The following is a 17,446-nucleotide window of genomic DNA, read 5'->3' on the forward strand; positions in this document are numbered from 1 at the left end:
TTCAGCTTGTCGAAACCTTCAGTCACAATCATTCCCTTCGGTAGCCTTATGCATGGAAATTCTAGGTCTTATGACTGCTGCATCGGAAAAGGTCCCCTTTGCTCGTTTTAACATGCGACCTCTTCAGCTCTGTATGCTGAATCAATGGTGCAAGGATTACACAAAGATATCTCAATTAATATCTTTAAAACCGATTGTTCGACACTCTCTAACGTGGTGGACAGATCACCATCGTTTAATTCAGGGGGCTTCTTTTGTGCTTCCGACCTGGACTGTAATTTCAACAGATGCAAGTCTCACAGGTTGGGGAGCTGTGTGGGGATCTCTGACGGCACAAGGAGTTTGGGAATCTCAGGAGGTGAGATTACCGATCAATATTTTGGAACTCCGTGCAATTTTCAGAGCTCTTCAGTTTTGGCCTCTTCTGAAGAGATAATCATTCATTTGTTTTCAGACAATGTCACAACTGTGGCATACATCAATCATCAAGGAGGGACTCACAGTCCTCTGGCTATGAAAGAAGTATCTCGAATTTTGGTTTGGGCGGAATCCAGCTCCTGTCTAATCTCTGCGGTTCATATCCCAGGTGTAGACAATTGGGAAGCGGATTATCTCAGTCGCCAAACGTTGCATCCGGGCGAATGGTCTCTTCACCCAGAGGTATTTCTTCAGATTGTTCAAAGGTGGGAACTTCCAGAAATAGATCTGATGGCGTCTCATCTAAACAAGAAACTTCCCAGATATCTGTCCAGATCCCGGGATCCTCAGGCGGAGGCAGTGGATGCATTATCACTTCCTTGGAAGTATCATCCTGCCTATATCTTTCCGCCTCTAGTTCTTCTTCCAAGAGTAATCTCCAAGATTCTGAAGGAATGCTAGTTTGTTCTGCTGGTAGCTCCGGCATGGCCTCACAGGTTTTGGTATGCGGATCTTGTCCGGATGGCCTCTTGCCAACCGTGGACTCTTCCGTTAAGACCAGACCTTCTGTCACAAGGTCCTTTTTTCCATCAGGATCTGAAATCCTTAAATTTAAAGGTATGGAGATTGAACGCTTGATTCTTGGTCAAAGAGGTTTCTCTGACTCTGTGATTAATACTATGTTACAGGCTCGTAAATCTGTATCTAGAGAGATATATTATAGAGTCTGGAAGACTTATATTTCTTGGTGTCTTTCTCATCATTTTTCTTGGCATTCTTTTAGAATACCGAGAATTTTACAGTTTCTTCAGGATGGTTTAGATAAGGGTTTGTCTGCAAGTTCCTTGAAAGGACAAATCTCTGCTCTTTCTGTTCTTTTCCACAGAAAGATTGCTATTCTTCCTGATATTCATTGTTTTGTACAAGCTTTGGTTCGTATAAAACCTGTCATTAAGTCTATTTCTCCTCCTTGGAGTTTGAATTTGGTTCTGGGAGCTCTTCAAGCTCCTCCCTTTGAACCTATGCATTCATTGGACATTAAATTACTTTCTTGGAAAGTTTTGTTCCTTTTGGCCATCTCTTCTGCCAGAAGAGTTTCTGAATTATCTGCTCTTTCTTGTGAGTCTCCTTTTCTGATTTTTCATCAGGATAAGGCGGTGTTGCGAACTTCTTTTGAATTTTTACCTAAAGTTGTGAATTCCAACAACATTAGTAGAGAAATTGTGGTTCCTTCATTATGTCCTAATCCTAAGAATTCTAAGGAGAAATCATTGCATTCTTTGGATGTTGTTAGAGCTTTGAAATATTATGTTGAAGCTACTAAATCTTTCCGAAAGACTTCTAGTCTATTTGTTATCTTTTCCGGTTCTAGAAAAGGCCAGAAAGCTTCTGCTATTTCTTTGGCATCTTGGTTGAAATCTTTAATTCATCTTGCCTATGTTGAGTCGGGTAAAACTCCGCCTCAGAGGATTACAGCTCATTCTACCAGGTCAGTTTCTACTTCCTGGGCGTTTAGGAATGAAGCTTCGGTTGATCAGATTTGCAAAGCAGCAACTTGGTCCTCTTTGCATACTTTTACTAAATTCTACCATTTTGATGTATTTTCTTCTTCTGAAGCAGTTTTTGGTAGAAAAGTACTTCAGGCAGCGGTTTCAGTCTGAATCTTCTGCTTATGTTTTTCATTAAACTTTATTTTGGGTGTGGATTATTTTCAGCAGGAATTGGCTGTCTTTATTTTATCCCTCCCTCTCTAGTGACTCTTGTGTGGAAAGACCCACATCTTGGGTAATCATTATCCCATACGTCACTAGCTCATGGACTCTTGCTAATTACATGAAAGAAAACATAATTTATGTAAGAACTTACCTGATAAATTCATTTCTTTCATATTAGCAAGAGTCCATGAGGCCCGCCCTTTTTTTGTGGTGGTTATGATTTTTGTATAAAGCACAATTATTCCAATTCCTTATTTTATATGCTTTCGCACTTTTTTATCACCCCACTTCTTGGCTATTCGTTAAACTGAATTGTGGGTGTGGTGAGGGGTGTATTTATAGGCATTTTGAGGTTTGGGAAACTTTGCCCCTCCTGGTAGGAATGTATATCCCATACGTCACTAGCTCATGGACTCTTGCTAATATGAAAGAAATGAATTTATCAGGTAAGTTCTTACATAAATTATGTTTTATGTAAGAACTTACCTGATAAATTCATTTCTTTCATATTAGCAAGAGTCCATGAGGCCCTCCCTTTTTTGTGGTGGTTATGATTTTTTTTGTATAAAGCACAATTATTCCAATTCCTTATTTTTATGCTTTCGCACTTTTTTCTTATCACCCCACTTCTTGGCTATTCGTTAAACTGATTTGTGGGTGTGTTGAGGGGTGTATTTATAGGCATTTTGAGGTTTGGGAAACTTTGCCCCTCCTGGTAGGATTGTATATCCCATACATCACTAGCTCATGGACTCTTGCCAATTACATGAAAGAAAAAGTATTGATCAATCACTCGGTTTACAAAGACAAATGCAGTGTTTGCCTGTATGTATGGTCCCGTACCATGTTTTCTATTTACAAATTGTCCGTAGCTTCTATTATGTCATTGTTGGTTTTTCTGATTTTATTAAATTTATGCAGACTTTATCTGTATTACTTGCACAGTATTTATTCTGTCCAATCTCCAGAAAATTAAAATGAATGATTTCCTTCTTTTGTCATCTGCAGGCTGTGAAATGCCAAGAAATTGATTTAGATTCTATTTTGCCTGACCAGGAAATGTTGATGAAACTTATGGTTCACCCACTCTTAATCCAGGTACATACGATTGCCGTTTTTTTTATGAATAATAAACAGGAATCTGTGTTTTCTTAGTACTTAGAAACAAGTCTTCCTCCAGTTATCATGGTTGTATCAATAATCTTTTAAGCTATAGTCCTTCTGTGAATATTTGTTTTTAAAAACAATGATTTTAATATGTTTAAATGTTTAGTATATTACCTGGTATAGTTGGTGGTATCTAAGTTTTTGATTTACTGTGTTCCAGGCAACTTTATCTGAAATACATAGCAACATGTGGGTCCGAAATGGTCTACAAATTAAGGGACAAGCTATGACATATGTGCAGTCACATTTTTGTAATTCCATGATCGATCCAGATATATACCTGTTACAGGTAAGTGTTATGACATAGCTTTATATGGCACAATGAGTATGGTGCATTGCGTTGTCTTAACATTTTCTTTTCTTTAGGTGTGTGCTTCAAGACTAGATCCAGATTATTTTATTTCCTCAGTATTCGAAAGGTAAGAACTAAGGATAGTAAGAATATATTTTTATCAAACTGGTAATTCTTATTAATGCCTGAAATTTTACATATTCTATGTTTACAATTTATATCCAGTATATGTGGACATGTTCAGTGTCCACTTGGAATAATTAAATGGTATAGAACAGTGATGGCGAACGTTGGCACTCCAAATGTTTCAGAAGTACATTTCCCTTGATGCTTAACTGGACTGCAGAATGCCTAAGCATCATGGGAATTGTAGTTCTGAACATCTGGAGTGCCAAGGTTCGCCATCACTGGTATAGAACATGCTGTTATTTATTTCATCAGATGATGAGTTTGAGACATCACGTGTGGGGAAATTGCCCTCCAGTCAACTAGGTAGAAGCAAAAACACCTCAACATACCAAAACTATAAATGCCTCAGATTTACCATGAATTCAGTCATTTTTTTGCCTGAGGGAATTTTGAAGTGCTGATCTATTTGTCATTGATAGGGGTTCTTATAAAGGACAGAGGAGTTTTCACCCAGGCAGTGAACATCTTTTCCCAGTGTGGAAATGTTGCAGGCCTCCTAGGTGAAATTCAGATTTATCTGGCAGTCCTCTGGTCTACATTGTGCTGCTACTTGTGTGATCCTCAGCTCTCCACAGATAAAATGTGGAATTATCTGCCTTTCCTTTTGAGGTTTTTGGCATCATGTGCATACACTACCTTTTGATTAAAAAACAGCGTTTACTTACTTTCTCTCTGCTGGTGCTTAAAATTATCTTTCTTTTATCAGGATTTTGAAGTTCTTAGTTTAATGGCATTGTGATTGAACACCTAGTGCATGCTCAAGGAGAGATGTCTGATCTGTTTATTATTTCTTGGATTTAAAAAGCTTGTTACCAGGTGTATATATCACAAGGTTTGGAAAACCTTTCTATCCTAATGTGCGATGAAGGGGTACTGGTAGAATTCCTTTCAAATTCCTAGAGTGATACAGTTTTTTTCAGGGCGGTCTGGAGAATTTGCTTATTCTTTTCAGGGCCTTATAGGTTTTATATCACAGGCCTTCTGTCCTTCCTGATGTGCAGAACTTTGTTCAAGCCTTGATTCATATTAAAAACAAGTCATTAATCCATTTTCTACTTTGTGGAATCTTAATCTGATTTTAAACGTTCTTCAGGCTCCTTTTGAACCTTTTGCATGATTTAGACCTTCAGTTGTTCCCTGGAAGCTTGTATTTCAGTATCATCCTGTCATCCCCTTTCTTTTTAATGTTTAGCTTCTAATAATTTAAGGAGGTGAATTCTCTTATTTTTCTGGATGCTGTAAAGTTTTTTAGGCTTTCCTTTTTCTCTGTTAATTTCTGGACCTCTCAAGTGTCAGAAAGTTACTGCTGTTTCTTAGCCACTTGGCTTAAGACACCTTTTTTAAATATTTATTTATCAGATTATGGGGAAGGTTTTATCCAAGTGCCTTGGGCCTTTTATAATAAGGCTTCTTTGGATCAGATTTGTTAAACAGCTTATTGTTTCTCTTTGCATGCTTTTTTCACTATCTTTATCTGTTTGCCGCCCCCCCCCCCCACCAAAATTACATGGTGGCCTTGTTGACTTCACTTTTTGGGAATAGATTCCCACATGTGATGTCTTATGGCCTCTCACCATCTGATGATAAATTAATTTATTTCATGATGGTAAAAGTCCATGAGCCCTTGATTTTGAACTGTTGGTGGCAGTACTTGTTTTGCACTTCATTTGCCCCACTCTGTCCTTCCTGCTTTTCTGTTTTGTCCATCTTCTGGGCAATATGTATGACTGAGGATTCAGGGTAAGTGGAAGGGATCTATAGCTCTGGTCTGTAGGGGTATTTTTGCCTTCTCCTAGTGTACTGATGTGTAATTTCCTACATGTTATGTCTCATGGACTCCTTACCATCATGAAAGAAATTAATCATATGAGCATTATTTTTTTCTTCTAAATTTATTGTGATCACACATGACCGTTGTTACTGCTAAGTGTACAGTTTATTATGGAATCAGAACACTAACAATTAGATTCCTGCATGATTTCCATTAAAAGTTATTTGACAATTATATCTCCTTTGTAGATTTAATACTTTAAGATCTTTTGTTCCATTCAAGGTGGTAAGAGTCCATGACCCTATGTTAATGGGATTCAACTCCTAGCACTTCATCCCTCTTAACTCACTGGTATGCTAGTCTTATTTTTGCCTCACAGGAGGAAGGTAAAGAATTGGGTTGCTCCAGATTTTTAGTTGAGACGGGTCCTGAGGCGACAACTGAGATTATTACCAAAGATTGATTGAAACCTAGTCTAACATTTCAACCAACTTATGCATTTGAAAAGGTTTCCTTTACCTGCTACTAGTGTGGAACTTTGAGAAACAATTCCAAAGGTAGATGGAGCCATTTCTATCTTAGCAATATGTACTACTATCCTCCTAGAGCAGTCTTTCCAAACCGCTGTCCTCAAGTACCTCCAACAGGCCTGGTTTTCATTATAGCTGAACCAGTGCACAGGTGAACTAATCAGCTGATCAGTAACCAACCTGCTCTCATCCATCAGATGATTATTTAACCTGTGCTCTAGTCCAGCTATAATGAAAACCAGGACTGTTGGGGGTACTTAAGTACCGCGGTTGAGATAGTACAGCTTTTAAAGACCCCATTGATAGAAAATGTAGAATTTCTCCATACAAAGGCTTTCCTTCAAGCGGGTTATTTGTTAAAACCAGCTAAAAGACTGTCTTGACAAGAAGAACTTTGTGACTCTAATTTTCGTCGGCTGATATGTTGTCTAAGTCTAAACAATTATCTCTTTCTTTTCAAGGAAAGATTTTATTTGGTACTTGTCTATATGCTATCATTTCTACTGTGGCTGGAGGTAAAGGAGCTTTTCTTTCCTTAGATATGGTGACTCAACAAAGTCATCCTTTACTGTTGGGAATACCACTCCTGGCCAGCAGGAGGAGGCAAAGAGCACCACAGCAAAGCTGTTAAGTATCACTTCCCTCCCCACAAACCCCAGTCATTCTCTGTGCCTTCAGTGCAAGGAGGTGAAATGTTGGTGTCTGAAGAAAATTGGATTGCTTCGCTACAAGCAAGATTTTATTATTTTGAAAGCCAGAGTAGGTTTGCTCTGATCTTTCCTGTGTTCTGGGTATAGCTGTAGTCCACGTTGATCTCTTCAGTAGTGGTGGCTTTAAAGCAGTTAGGAACTTGTGAGGTGGGCCTTGCTGCATGTTCCTAACATTGTTGCTGCCCTTAAATAGAAAGCCAGAGTAGGTTTACTCTTTTTTTTCTACAGGCCTCTGTGAGGAGTGGCATCCTCTCACGCCGGGTAAGCTGTCCTTCTGCCGGATGGCTAGATGCAGGTAAGTGCCTTTCTATCTTCTAGGGTGGAGATATGACACTTAAGATTCTTAACTAATTGGCTGCATCGTTTTGGCACAGATATATGCTTTATGCAGGATATTTTGAAGGGCAGGGAGCAGGCACTAATTTGTGATAAGAGACAGGGATTTCTTTTAAAAAGTTATATACCATTTTATTAACTGTGGACTGTATGTTGCTTTAAGTTCTGTTTAGACACGGATTTAACAGCTGGGCTAGTTTGCTCTCAGACTTAATTTAAGCGGGGTTGTCTGTATTAATATCTGTGACAATGTCTTTTAATGTTTGGATGTGCAAACTTTCAGACCATACGATGCGCTGGTGTCTATCTGATTGTACCGGTAAGGGTTTATGGCAAACAGAGCCTTGGGCTCCATTGTGCTTCCATTAGCAAGGGAAAGTCATGTCCGGTGGACATGTTTCTTTTATTGCGCAGCTCCTCCTTGGCGGGTGAGATGTTGAGAATCACGCACTTCTTTCTCTCTGGGAACTAGACTAGTCCAGTAGCTTGCTAGTGTGTTACGTCACACGCCTCTCGGATTCTGTTCTAAGTTTAAACTGTTTTTTTAAACTAACCGTACATGATAATTTTATTTTCTTCAGATGGAAAGAGTCCACAGCTGCATTCATTACTTTTCGGAAATAAGAACCTGGCCACCAGGAGGAGTCAAAGACACTACAGCCAAAGGCTCAAATACTCCTTCCACTTCCCTTATCCCCCAATCATTCTTTCGTCCCAGGAGGTTGGCAGAGAAGTGTCAGAAGTTTGTTTTCGTCTATTATGGAGGGTAGTACGCTTCAACATGGGACGGGAGTTTTAAGTAATCCTGTCAGTCTCTCAGTGAGGGCTTGGATGAACGTTGGAGTCCGGAGAGGCAGGAATAGTCTTTCTGCAAAACCATCCCGACTCATTTTAACAACTCCACAAGCAATCAGCGTTGTCGAACTTCGCTTTGCTACCTGCTTTCTTCTCTCAAGTCCATGGCGGAGGCGAGGCTACTATTCGTCACACTTGAAGGGCCGTGTTTCTGTTCCATGGTGTAGATTCCGGTAAGATCGTTTCATTTTACTTCTTCATGATTGTACTGTAACTCATTTGTTCCTGCGAACTCACATTAAAAATACAGGGTCTCAGTGGGACTCCTTTAGTATCTTGGAATCAAGGGTTAATATCTCCTGAGGGGGATTATTTAATGGGGGGGGGGGTAATCATGTTTGTTATGCGATTCAATCTGCTTATGTGTAGTGTTAACTAGGCTCGTGGCTTTTGGAACATAACGGCCTTTCAAAGTGACGCGACCTTACGGTTGGGTGTGCTTTTTTTGGACTGTATGGTTAACCTTGTAACCGGGTGTGTGTACGCTCTGGTCTCCCATTTCCGCATTCCGGACTGTGTGGCATTCGGAGAATTCTAGTCCACTGGGGTCTGGTTCATAGGAGGTGTTGAGTGCCCCAGTCATTGTGGGTGTCAGGTGCTGTTTAAATTGTTTTATGTATAGACCATTTTTTGGTATCTTTTTTTTCCAGTTATGGAGGATGCTGATGTTGAGATTGTTCAACTTTCTAATTCAGATTCTTCGTCCTGTGACAAATGCGAATTGGCCCCATTGACTCAAGTCAGTCAGTTATGTTCTTTAGGCCGTCCTAGAGCGCCTTGTTCCTCGGGCTCGGGGATTCAAGGGACTGCTGAGCCATCCACCTCGGGGGGGGGGGGGGGGGGCTCTGTCCTCCGGAAGGCGAGTTCCCTACAGCTCTCTACTACTACTACTACACATGCGGGTAACCCAGGTGGATTGTTCCCCCCGGAGGTTGTGGTGTTCCTTTCTGTTTTGGAGGCCGGTTTTGGGGGTTCCTTTCTGTTCCCTTGCTTCAGATCTTCCGTTGCTTGGGCTAGGTGTAGGATCTGAGATCTGTTGTTCATCCTCAGGTCTGGCCGGGTGCCAGTGGACCTTTTTTTAGAGGTTCTGTGCCTCTTCCCCTTTGAGATCTGTGAGTAGGCCTGGATTGCCTGGAGTGTGTCCTTTGTTTTGGAGGTTGGGAAATCTTTTTTGTTTGGCTGCTTTTTCCTTATGGATAGTGTTTTCTCCGTGTCTTCCTACGGATGGCAGCGTATTACTGGACTCAGCTGTTTATCTTCTGAGTTTGCTACTTGCAATTTTTCTGGTTGCTCAGTCTCTGAGTTCTGACGTTTTTAAGGAGTTTGTCTTCAGCTGTCCTTTTTGGTGCTGTTACACAATGTTTGGGAGATGTTTCTTCTCTTTGATGATGCCCAGTTGCTCCTTGTGGGTTGGGCGTCGTCTCCCCTTGTTCTCGGGATCCATTCAGGTTTCTGTGGACTTGACCTTCTTTTGAAGGGTTTTTTTCCTGTCTTGGATCTTGCTGTACCTTTTGGGTATTCCTTTGGCTCACCCTTGTCGTCTCCCTTTTGGGGATTTTGGTACTGTACAAGTAAGGGTTGTGTGGGGACCGACTGCTGGGCGACGGTTCTCCTAGTTAGGCTTTTGGACTATCTGCGGGTCAGTGTCTTTGGGGTCTTTTCCTTCTAGTTTTGTTGTCGGCTCCGACAAAGCGGGTTTGGTTGGGTTGTGGGTTTTTTTCAGGCTTGGTGCCCTCAGAATGGGCCGCCTATTGTACCCTCCCATTTTTGCATTCAGTGTCCTCTATAGCTTGGGTATTGTTTTCCGAAAAGTAATGAATGCAGCTGTGGACTCTTTCCATTTATGAAGAAAAACTTAAATTATGCTTACCTGATAATTTTCTTTTCTTCTGATGGGAAGAGTCCACAGCTCCCCACCCGCATTTTTTCTGTAGGGCGTCTCTTATTTTTTTTTTCTTCTGGCACCTTTTCACCCTGGTATTTCTTCTACTGTTCCTTGTTCCTTGGCCGAATGACTGGGTGATGAGGGAAGTGGGAGGAGTATTTGAGCCTTTGGCTAGGGTGTCTTTGCCTCCTCCTGGTGGCCAGGTTCTTATTTCCCAAAAGTAATTAATGCAGCTGTGGAAATTATCAGGCAAGCATAATTTAAGTTTTTGTTTTGCATATGTGGTTCCTCTCAATCTCCTGCAAGTATTATTTGCCTGCAGAATTTGCTGCCCAGGTATCTTCTGCGGTATCTGTGGCATTATCTGCTTTTCCTATACTTATGGGATATCGCAAGAGGAATATTAGAGATTCAGATAGTAAGGTTTCTGTTCCACCTACGGCTACACAGACTGCCTTTCCTCATAGGTTTGATGATGAGGATACATTGGTAGCCTCTGAGGGGGAAATCTCAGATTCGGACAGTATAATTCCTTCATCTGATGCTGAAGTAGTAATCTTCAGATTTAAGCTTGGACACCTTTGTGTATTGTTAAAAGGAGGTTTTGGCTACTTTGGATGACTTCAATATGCCTGTCGTTGTCAACCCTAAGGAATTTAGTAAACTTATAAATACTACTTTTCCTGTCCCAGACCGTGCTAGGAGATTTTTCACAGGAATGGGAGAAATCATGGATTTCTTTTTCCCGTCTTTAAAAAAAAAAAAAAAAAAAATTTCCTGTCGCTGTCTCTATTAAAGTTTATGGCACATGGTGCCTAAAGTAGAAGAAGCCATTTCTACTTTGGCTAAGATAACTACGATCCCTAGAGAGGATAGCTGTTCATTTAAGGATCAATGGACTAAGCTGGAGGCTTATATAGAAGTTTGTACTACCACTGTGTCGAGGGAGGCATCTTATTGGTGTGACATGTTGTCTGATTCCATTTTCACAGAGGAGATCCAGTACAGAATTTCAGCTTTTACGCTACCCAATTATTTTATTTCTTATGCTACCATGCAAGTCATTAAGCCGGAAGCCATGATATCTGGTTTCAATGTCCTAGCCAGCAGGGTGTTGAGGCTATATTCTTGGTCAGTGGATTCTTCCTATGAGTCCAAGTTTCTGGCGATTCCTTACAAGGGTAAGACCTTGTTTGGTCCTGATTTAACAGGAATATTCTGATATACGGGTGGAAAAGGGTCTTTTCTACCACGAGACAAGAAAAATAGACCAAAAGGACGTCAATTTGTTATTCTAGACCTAAAATGTCTCAAGTTTTTTCAGGGTACCGTCATAATGGAAATCTTTGGTTCCATTTTTCCTTTGGTCCAAGAGAGTCAGTTCAAGATAACCATAGACCTGGGGGACGCGTATCTTTAAGTTCCTGAGATTTGCGCCACCTCTTTAAGTTGGTGGTTTTTCCCTTTGGCCTTGCCCCGGCTCTCTGTCTGGGTTATCTTGGCAGTGATCAGGTTTTGGGAAATTTCTTTGGCACACTTCCTGGACGACGTAGGGTTTAGGCGCCATCTTGTTGTATTTTCTTCGTTCCTACGGATGGAAAGTGAATCTGAAAATGAGTTCCCTGGTTCCAGTTACAGGGGTAGTTTTATTAGGAACTATAATAGTTTTCCTATTTCTGAAAATTTTCTGTCAGAGGTCAGAAAATCAATATTATGTCCTCTTTCCTCTCTCTGTAGTCTACTGTTTGGCTTCAGTGGCTCAATGTATGGAGGTAATTGGTTTGATGGTCGCTTCATTGAACTTCATTCCCATTTGCTCGTTTCCATCTGAGAATTCTGCTGTTATGCGTGTTCAGATAGTGGAGCGGGGATCATGTGGATCTGTCTACATTAAATTTTCTCCCGTGGTGTTTTTTCTCAGGAGCTTCGGTCTCAGAGCACATGCTTCTGGAGACCTTCCTGGATAATAGTGACCACGGATGCCAGCCTGTTGGGCTGGGGACCATGGACTATGGAGGAGTCTGCTCTCTCCATAACCATCTTGGAGTTGAGAGCGATCTACAATGCTCTGGTGGCTTGACCTTCAATGGTCTTTAGTCCGGTTATCAGGTTCATCAACCACTTGGGAGGAACCTGGAGTTCCTTAGCCATGACAGAGATGGTGTGGATTGTTCCGTGAGTGGATGCTCGCATTTTTTGGCTATCTGTAATCCGCTTGTGAGGGGTGGATACTAGGAGCGGACTGCCTTAACAGTCAGACGTTTCATCCTGGAGGTGTTCTTCAGGTTAATCCTCAAATGGTAGGTGCTGGAGTTGGATCAGTTGGCAGTACGCCAAACTTCCAAGGTATTTTTTTAGGTCGAGATCAGCAGGTTGCCCTGATACATACTCAGGCGGTTCCTGGGGATTTTAGTCTGACATACCAGTTTCCTCAGTTTGCTCTCTCCTTCCACGAGCCATTGCTTTTATCAAATGAGAGAGAGCATTGGTTATTTCATAGTTCCTGCATGTTCTCGCAGGATCTGGTATGCAGACCTTGTGGAGATGTCATATCTTGCACCTTGGAGGTTGTCCCTTAGGAAGGTCCTTCTAAATTCAGGGTCCATTCCTTCATCCAATTTCTTTTCTCTGCAGCTCTTTGCTTGGAGATTGAACACTTAGTTCTGTATAAGAGTGTTTTTTCTGAATCGGTCATTGAGACCATGTTTCTGGTAACTTTTACCATGAGGTATGGCGTGCATTCCTTATTGGTGTGAATCTAAGGACTACTCTCAGGTGTAAGGTCAGGATTCCTAGAATTTTGTCCTTTATCCAGGTAGGTCTGGAGAACCGTTTGTGAGTCAGTTTTCTGAAGGGTCAGATTTCTGTATTATCCTTATTTTTTTTTTGCAGCAGGCTCCGTTTGAGCCATTGCATTCCATAGATATTAAGTTGCTATCTTGGAAGGTTTTGGTTCTTATTGCTATCTCTTCTACTCAGAGAGTCTCGGAACTCTCGTCTTGCAGTGTGATAAGGCGGTTCTAAGTTGAGTTTTCCTCCTTAAGTAAATAATATTAATTAGGAAATTGTCGTTCCTTTTCTCTGGCTTATTCCTTCTTGTTATAAGGAATGTCTGTTGCACAACTTGGATGTTGTGTGTGCGCTAAAATTCTACTTATAGGCAACTACGGATTTTCCCCAGTCTTCTGCCCTATTTATTCTCAGGAGAAGCGTATAGGTCGGAGGGCTGCTGCTACCTCTTTCCCTCTGCTTGAGAAGTATAATTTGTTTTTCTTATGAGACTGCCTTCTGAGAGAATTACGGCTCTTTCCACGTGGGCTGTTTCCTCTTCTTGGGCTTTCAAAAATGAAGCTTCTGTGGACTAGATTTGCAAGTCTGCAACTTGGTCCTCTCTGAATACTTTTTCTAAATTTTACTAATTTGTTACTTGTGCCTTGGCTGAGTCTTCCTTTGTGAGAAAGGTTCTTCAAGCGGTGGTGCCTTCTGTTTAGGTCTACCTGTCTTGTCCCTCCCTAGTTATCTGTGTACTCTGGCTTGGGTATTGGTTCCCAACAGTAAATGATGACGTTGTGGACTCACCATATCTTAGGAAAGAAAACAAAATGTATGCTTACTTACCTGATAAATTTCTTTCCGGATATGGTGAGTCCACGACCCCGCCCGTTATTTTAAGACCGTTATTTTTTACTAAATGCCAGGCACCTCTAAGCCTTTGTATTTTTCCTTTTTCCATTACCCTTTGGTCCAATGACTGCGGTTTGTGGGAAGGGAAGTGATACTTAACAGCTTTGCTGTGGTGCTCTTTGCCTCCTGCTGGCCAGGAGTGGTATTCCCAACAGTAAATGTTGTTGTTGTGGACTCACCATATCCGGAAAGAAATACAATTATCAGGTAAGAATACATTTTGTTCTCCTTCAGGACAGGAAATCTAAGGGAAAAAAACGGACCTTATCATTTTTGTTCCTTAAAGGGACAGTCAATACCAGATTATTTTATTTTTTTATTTTTTTTTAAATATTTTTATTGAGGCAAATAATGAAACAATACAGAGCATAGTAACCACAAACATAGGCCCTTAACCCTTAAGGGCAATTGTCAAAAGTATATAACGCTACCAATACAGTAAGCATGACATGTCATATTTTGAATCATTAAAGTGAATGTAAATTTTGATGCTAAAGTGCCCGGTTTTTAAAACTTTGATTAAAAACAGGGGCACTTTAATTCATAAATATTTTCATTTCACTCCTGTTGTGAAAATAAACTTACTTTTTAATCTTCACAGCAGCTCCAGCTTCCTCCACCTGTTTCAAAGCCTCTTCCTGGGTCTAAAATGAGGTATCTGGCTTCCTCCAATCACAGCAGTGAATCAGACACTGAATCCCCCGGGGGGGAATCTGTGATTGGTGGATGACCTATCAATCATTTCTGACATCAGAAATGGCTTGTGAGACCGGAGGAAGCAGCAGCTGCTGTGAAGTTTAAAAGGTAAGTTTTTTGTCACAACAGGAGTGAAATGTAAATTTTGATGAATTAAAGTGCCCCTGTTTTTAATCAAAGTTTTAAAAACCGGGCACTTAAACATCAAAATTTACATTCACTTTAATGAGAACTTACATTTCAAAAACAACAAGTGTTATAGAACAAATCATCAAAGATAATGTATGCAATTGTAGTGCTTCCTGTGTGGTTAAAAACAGAAAAACTGACCTCAGGTTTTTTAGATAAGTCACATATAGGGCCCTTTTTGGGTCCTTCAGATTATAAACATATACATATATTATTGAGAAGTTTATCAATCATAACTATAATGCAGGACTCTTATGTAATATTTAAGGGGTCATCGATGGGATCTGTGTCCCTTAGCTTAATAAATAAGCTCCAAAAGGGGGGGGCAGAGCCTGGTAATATAGAAACAAACTAAAAACAAAAATTATAAGACAGTAGAGTTGGACCTGGACTAATACTAGGAATGTATGTGGGGCTTTGCAAATTTCTCTAACCTTAACATATAGAATCGTCTTTGCTGCAAAATTGTGGTACCTGCTGGTTATTTAACAGAAATCATATATTATATTAACTGAGGGCTAAGTGTTGCCAGATACAAAAAAAACAATAAGGCAGTACAAGAACCTGCACATGTTACCTCGCAGTACAAAGAAAGTTTGCTGTCACCCTAGCATTAATTAAACCCTCCAATAGCATAGAGAGGATTGTACTGCGGATATTATGTCACAGGAGGAGTTCTTGGGCTGGTAGAGAAATGATATAGGGCTAACTATGATATCTCCCCTCAGGGGTTGATGTCACCACTTGACGAAGCCGGACAAGGGCAATGGGATATGACCCACTCTCTCTCAAGAGTGGGAAAGGATGAGGGGAGATATCAATAACGTTGGGGAATTAATACACTCTGAAAAAAACAGAACAAAGAAAATAGGAGTTAACATAATATATCATATTACCCTCGCGTGAACAATAATAACAGCATTCTGGGTGGTTCCTTGTTAAGCTAAAAGAGTTGTCGTCTATGGATTAACTTATTTATTAATTATAGTCACACCTGAGGTTACACTTCATATACATAAGGATTGGGGTTCTGACAGCTATCAGTATGTAAAGATAGCCATTAGGGCAACTAAAAATTGTAAAACTATAGGAATTCTTATGGAGAATTATAGTTATGGTCAATACTGCACCATCTCGGCCGCTGACGGCGCAGCAAGACAATATTATTTGTCAACATCCTGGCTTAAATATATTATCCCTCTCCTTTAGGTCATCCTAACTGATTATAATAACAGTTAGTCAGATCTCCATCAATAACGTTTATCTGATATATTACTATCATATATATAACTATTTAGGGGAAATAGTATAAGCGGACAACATATAAAATAATAAAAACATAGAATTTAAACAATAGAAACAGAACCCTATATAACTAAATATGGCGGTGCAGCTATATACAAGACAGAGTGTGTACTGTCGGATAGAGAGACATTTTACATATGGCTAGTTGGCTAATTAACATAAAAAAATAATTACTGCATTGTATCAGTACAATAACAAGATAGTGACTCCACTGACAATAAATGGCATATAGAATAGTAAGCTTTAGCACTATATATTATTTGGACATGTATCCCTATCATCTAAAAGCTCAGCTCATGGTAAATGTGAATTGGGCATGGTGTCAAATAGTAGCATATAGTACGTTAAGTATATTGTCCCATCTAAGACAGTCGCCATCAGTACAGGTAGCTACATTCTAGGTCTAAGCTTGAGGGTAAGCACAGCAGCCTATGTAAAACATGCAAGGCAGAGCAATGGTTTACCGAAAACCACTAGTGGTATGTACTGGAATAATGCATAAAATAATAGGAGCTATGCTAAGGCTTCATAAAATTTATCTATAATCTCTAATGTGCTATACTCAACCTTGATGGATGGCATTCAGTAGTAGTACACATGAAATATCTTTATAAATCAAAAATGTATATAGAGATAAGCCAGTAATAACCTAACAAACTGTAAAACTATTGAGCATAACATTAACTGTATTTGTAAAGGAATGTCTCATAAACATGCGTGTGGGAGACTATGCCCCTATGTTATAAATTGCGCAGATAGATAAAGTCATCAAACTCTTTAACAGCAGTCCACGTTTGGCCTCTGCCAGGGGGCCTATCCCACACCAACAGACCACAATGTCCAAACATCTGGGTACTGGTAGTCTTTTACGGCCATAGAGAAATTTATTTCCCTTAGTATATCGTTTCCTTCTCTGGGCCACATTGCAATCAGAAGAAATAAAGGATCCTGTTCAATAAATACTTTTCCGGTGAGCAACTTCGGGGCCATAGGAACTCTGTGTGAGCTATACTCCGTTGCTGTTTGTATCTTTACGACTCCTGCCCTTAACAGCATTTGCGGCTCCCCTCTGTGTTCCATCTCACATGCAATGGAGTCAGCATGACTGGCGTCCATCCAAGATTTCACTAGCTGGGTTGGAAGCGGATGCATATCCTCTGCACAAACATCAGCTGCCTCTCCTGTATACTGGACAACCCACGGTCCGCACTGAGCAGCCAGGCTCTCATCTTGAGGTAAATGTATCTCACACGTGGTCGCCTTCTCAGGATCTGTAAGTGCCCGATTGAACACTCTAAGCAGTACATTTTCCATGTCCCATAGAAAAGTTTGTATTGCGGCAGCAATATCACCCATGGTGGCGACTATCCACCTCTGAGAATTGAAGTGGCTGTATGTCCTAACGATGATATCAGTGCAACTATCTCTGCCGCTATAGCTGTAGGAAGTGACCACGCGGCCAGTTCATATAACTTTCGTCAGGCTGTAGGCACGTCTTAGGCTTAAAACTCTTTTAAATAGGGTATACTGCTTAGATGAAATGTATAAAAAGTCTCAAAATTTGTCCAAAATAGCCCAAAAGCCTAAAAAAAAAAAAGAAATTTAAGCAGGAGCTCCTGACACATACGTCCTGCCGCTTCTGCAGTTGGCTCCGCCCCCCCCAATACCAGAATTTTTGTTGTTTAAAAAGATAGATTATCCCTTT

At 40.5% G+C, this 17,446-nt stretch overlaps 1 protein-coding gene across 1 annotated transcript in view; it reads left to right on the forward strand.

Moving 5' to 3' along the window:
- UBR3 (ubiquitin protein ligase E3 component n-recognin 3) overlaps positions 1 to 17,446 on the forward strand; it is a 1,090,259-nt gene that overhangs the window by 375,428 nt on the left and 697,385 nt on the right. The window contains 3 exon segments of the mRNA XM_053698420.1: positions 3,141 to 3,230; positions 3,460 to 3,588; positions 3,666 to 3,718. Of these exon segments, the coding sequence (XP_053554395.1) occupies positions 3,141 to 3,230; positions 3,460 to 3,588; positions 3,666 to 3,718 (272 nt within the window).

Source organism: Bombina bombina, chromosome 1, assembly GCF_027579735.1.
Source record: "Bombina bombina isolate aBomBom1 chromosome 1, aBomBom1.pri, whole genome shotgun sequence".
Taxonomy (NCBI): domain Eukaryota; kingdom Metazoa; phylum Chordata; class Amphibia; order Anura; family Bombinatoridae; genus Bombina; species Bombina bombina.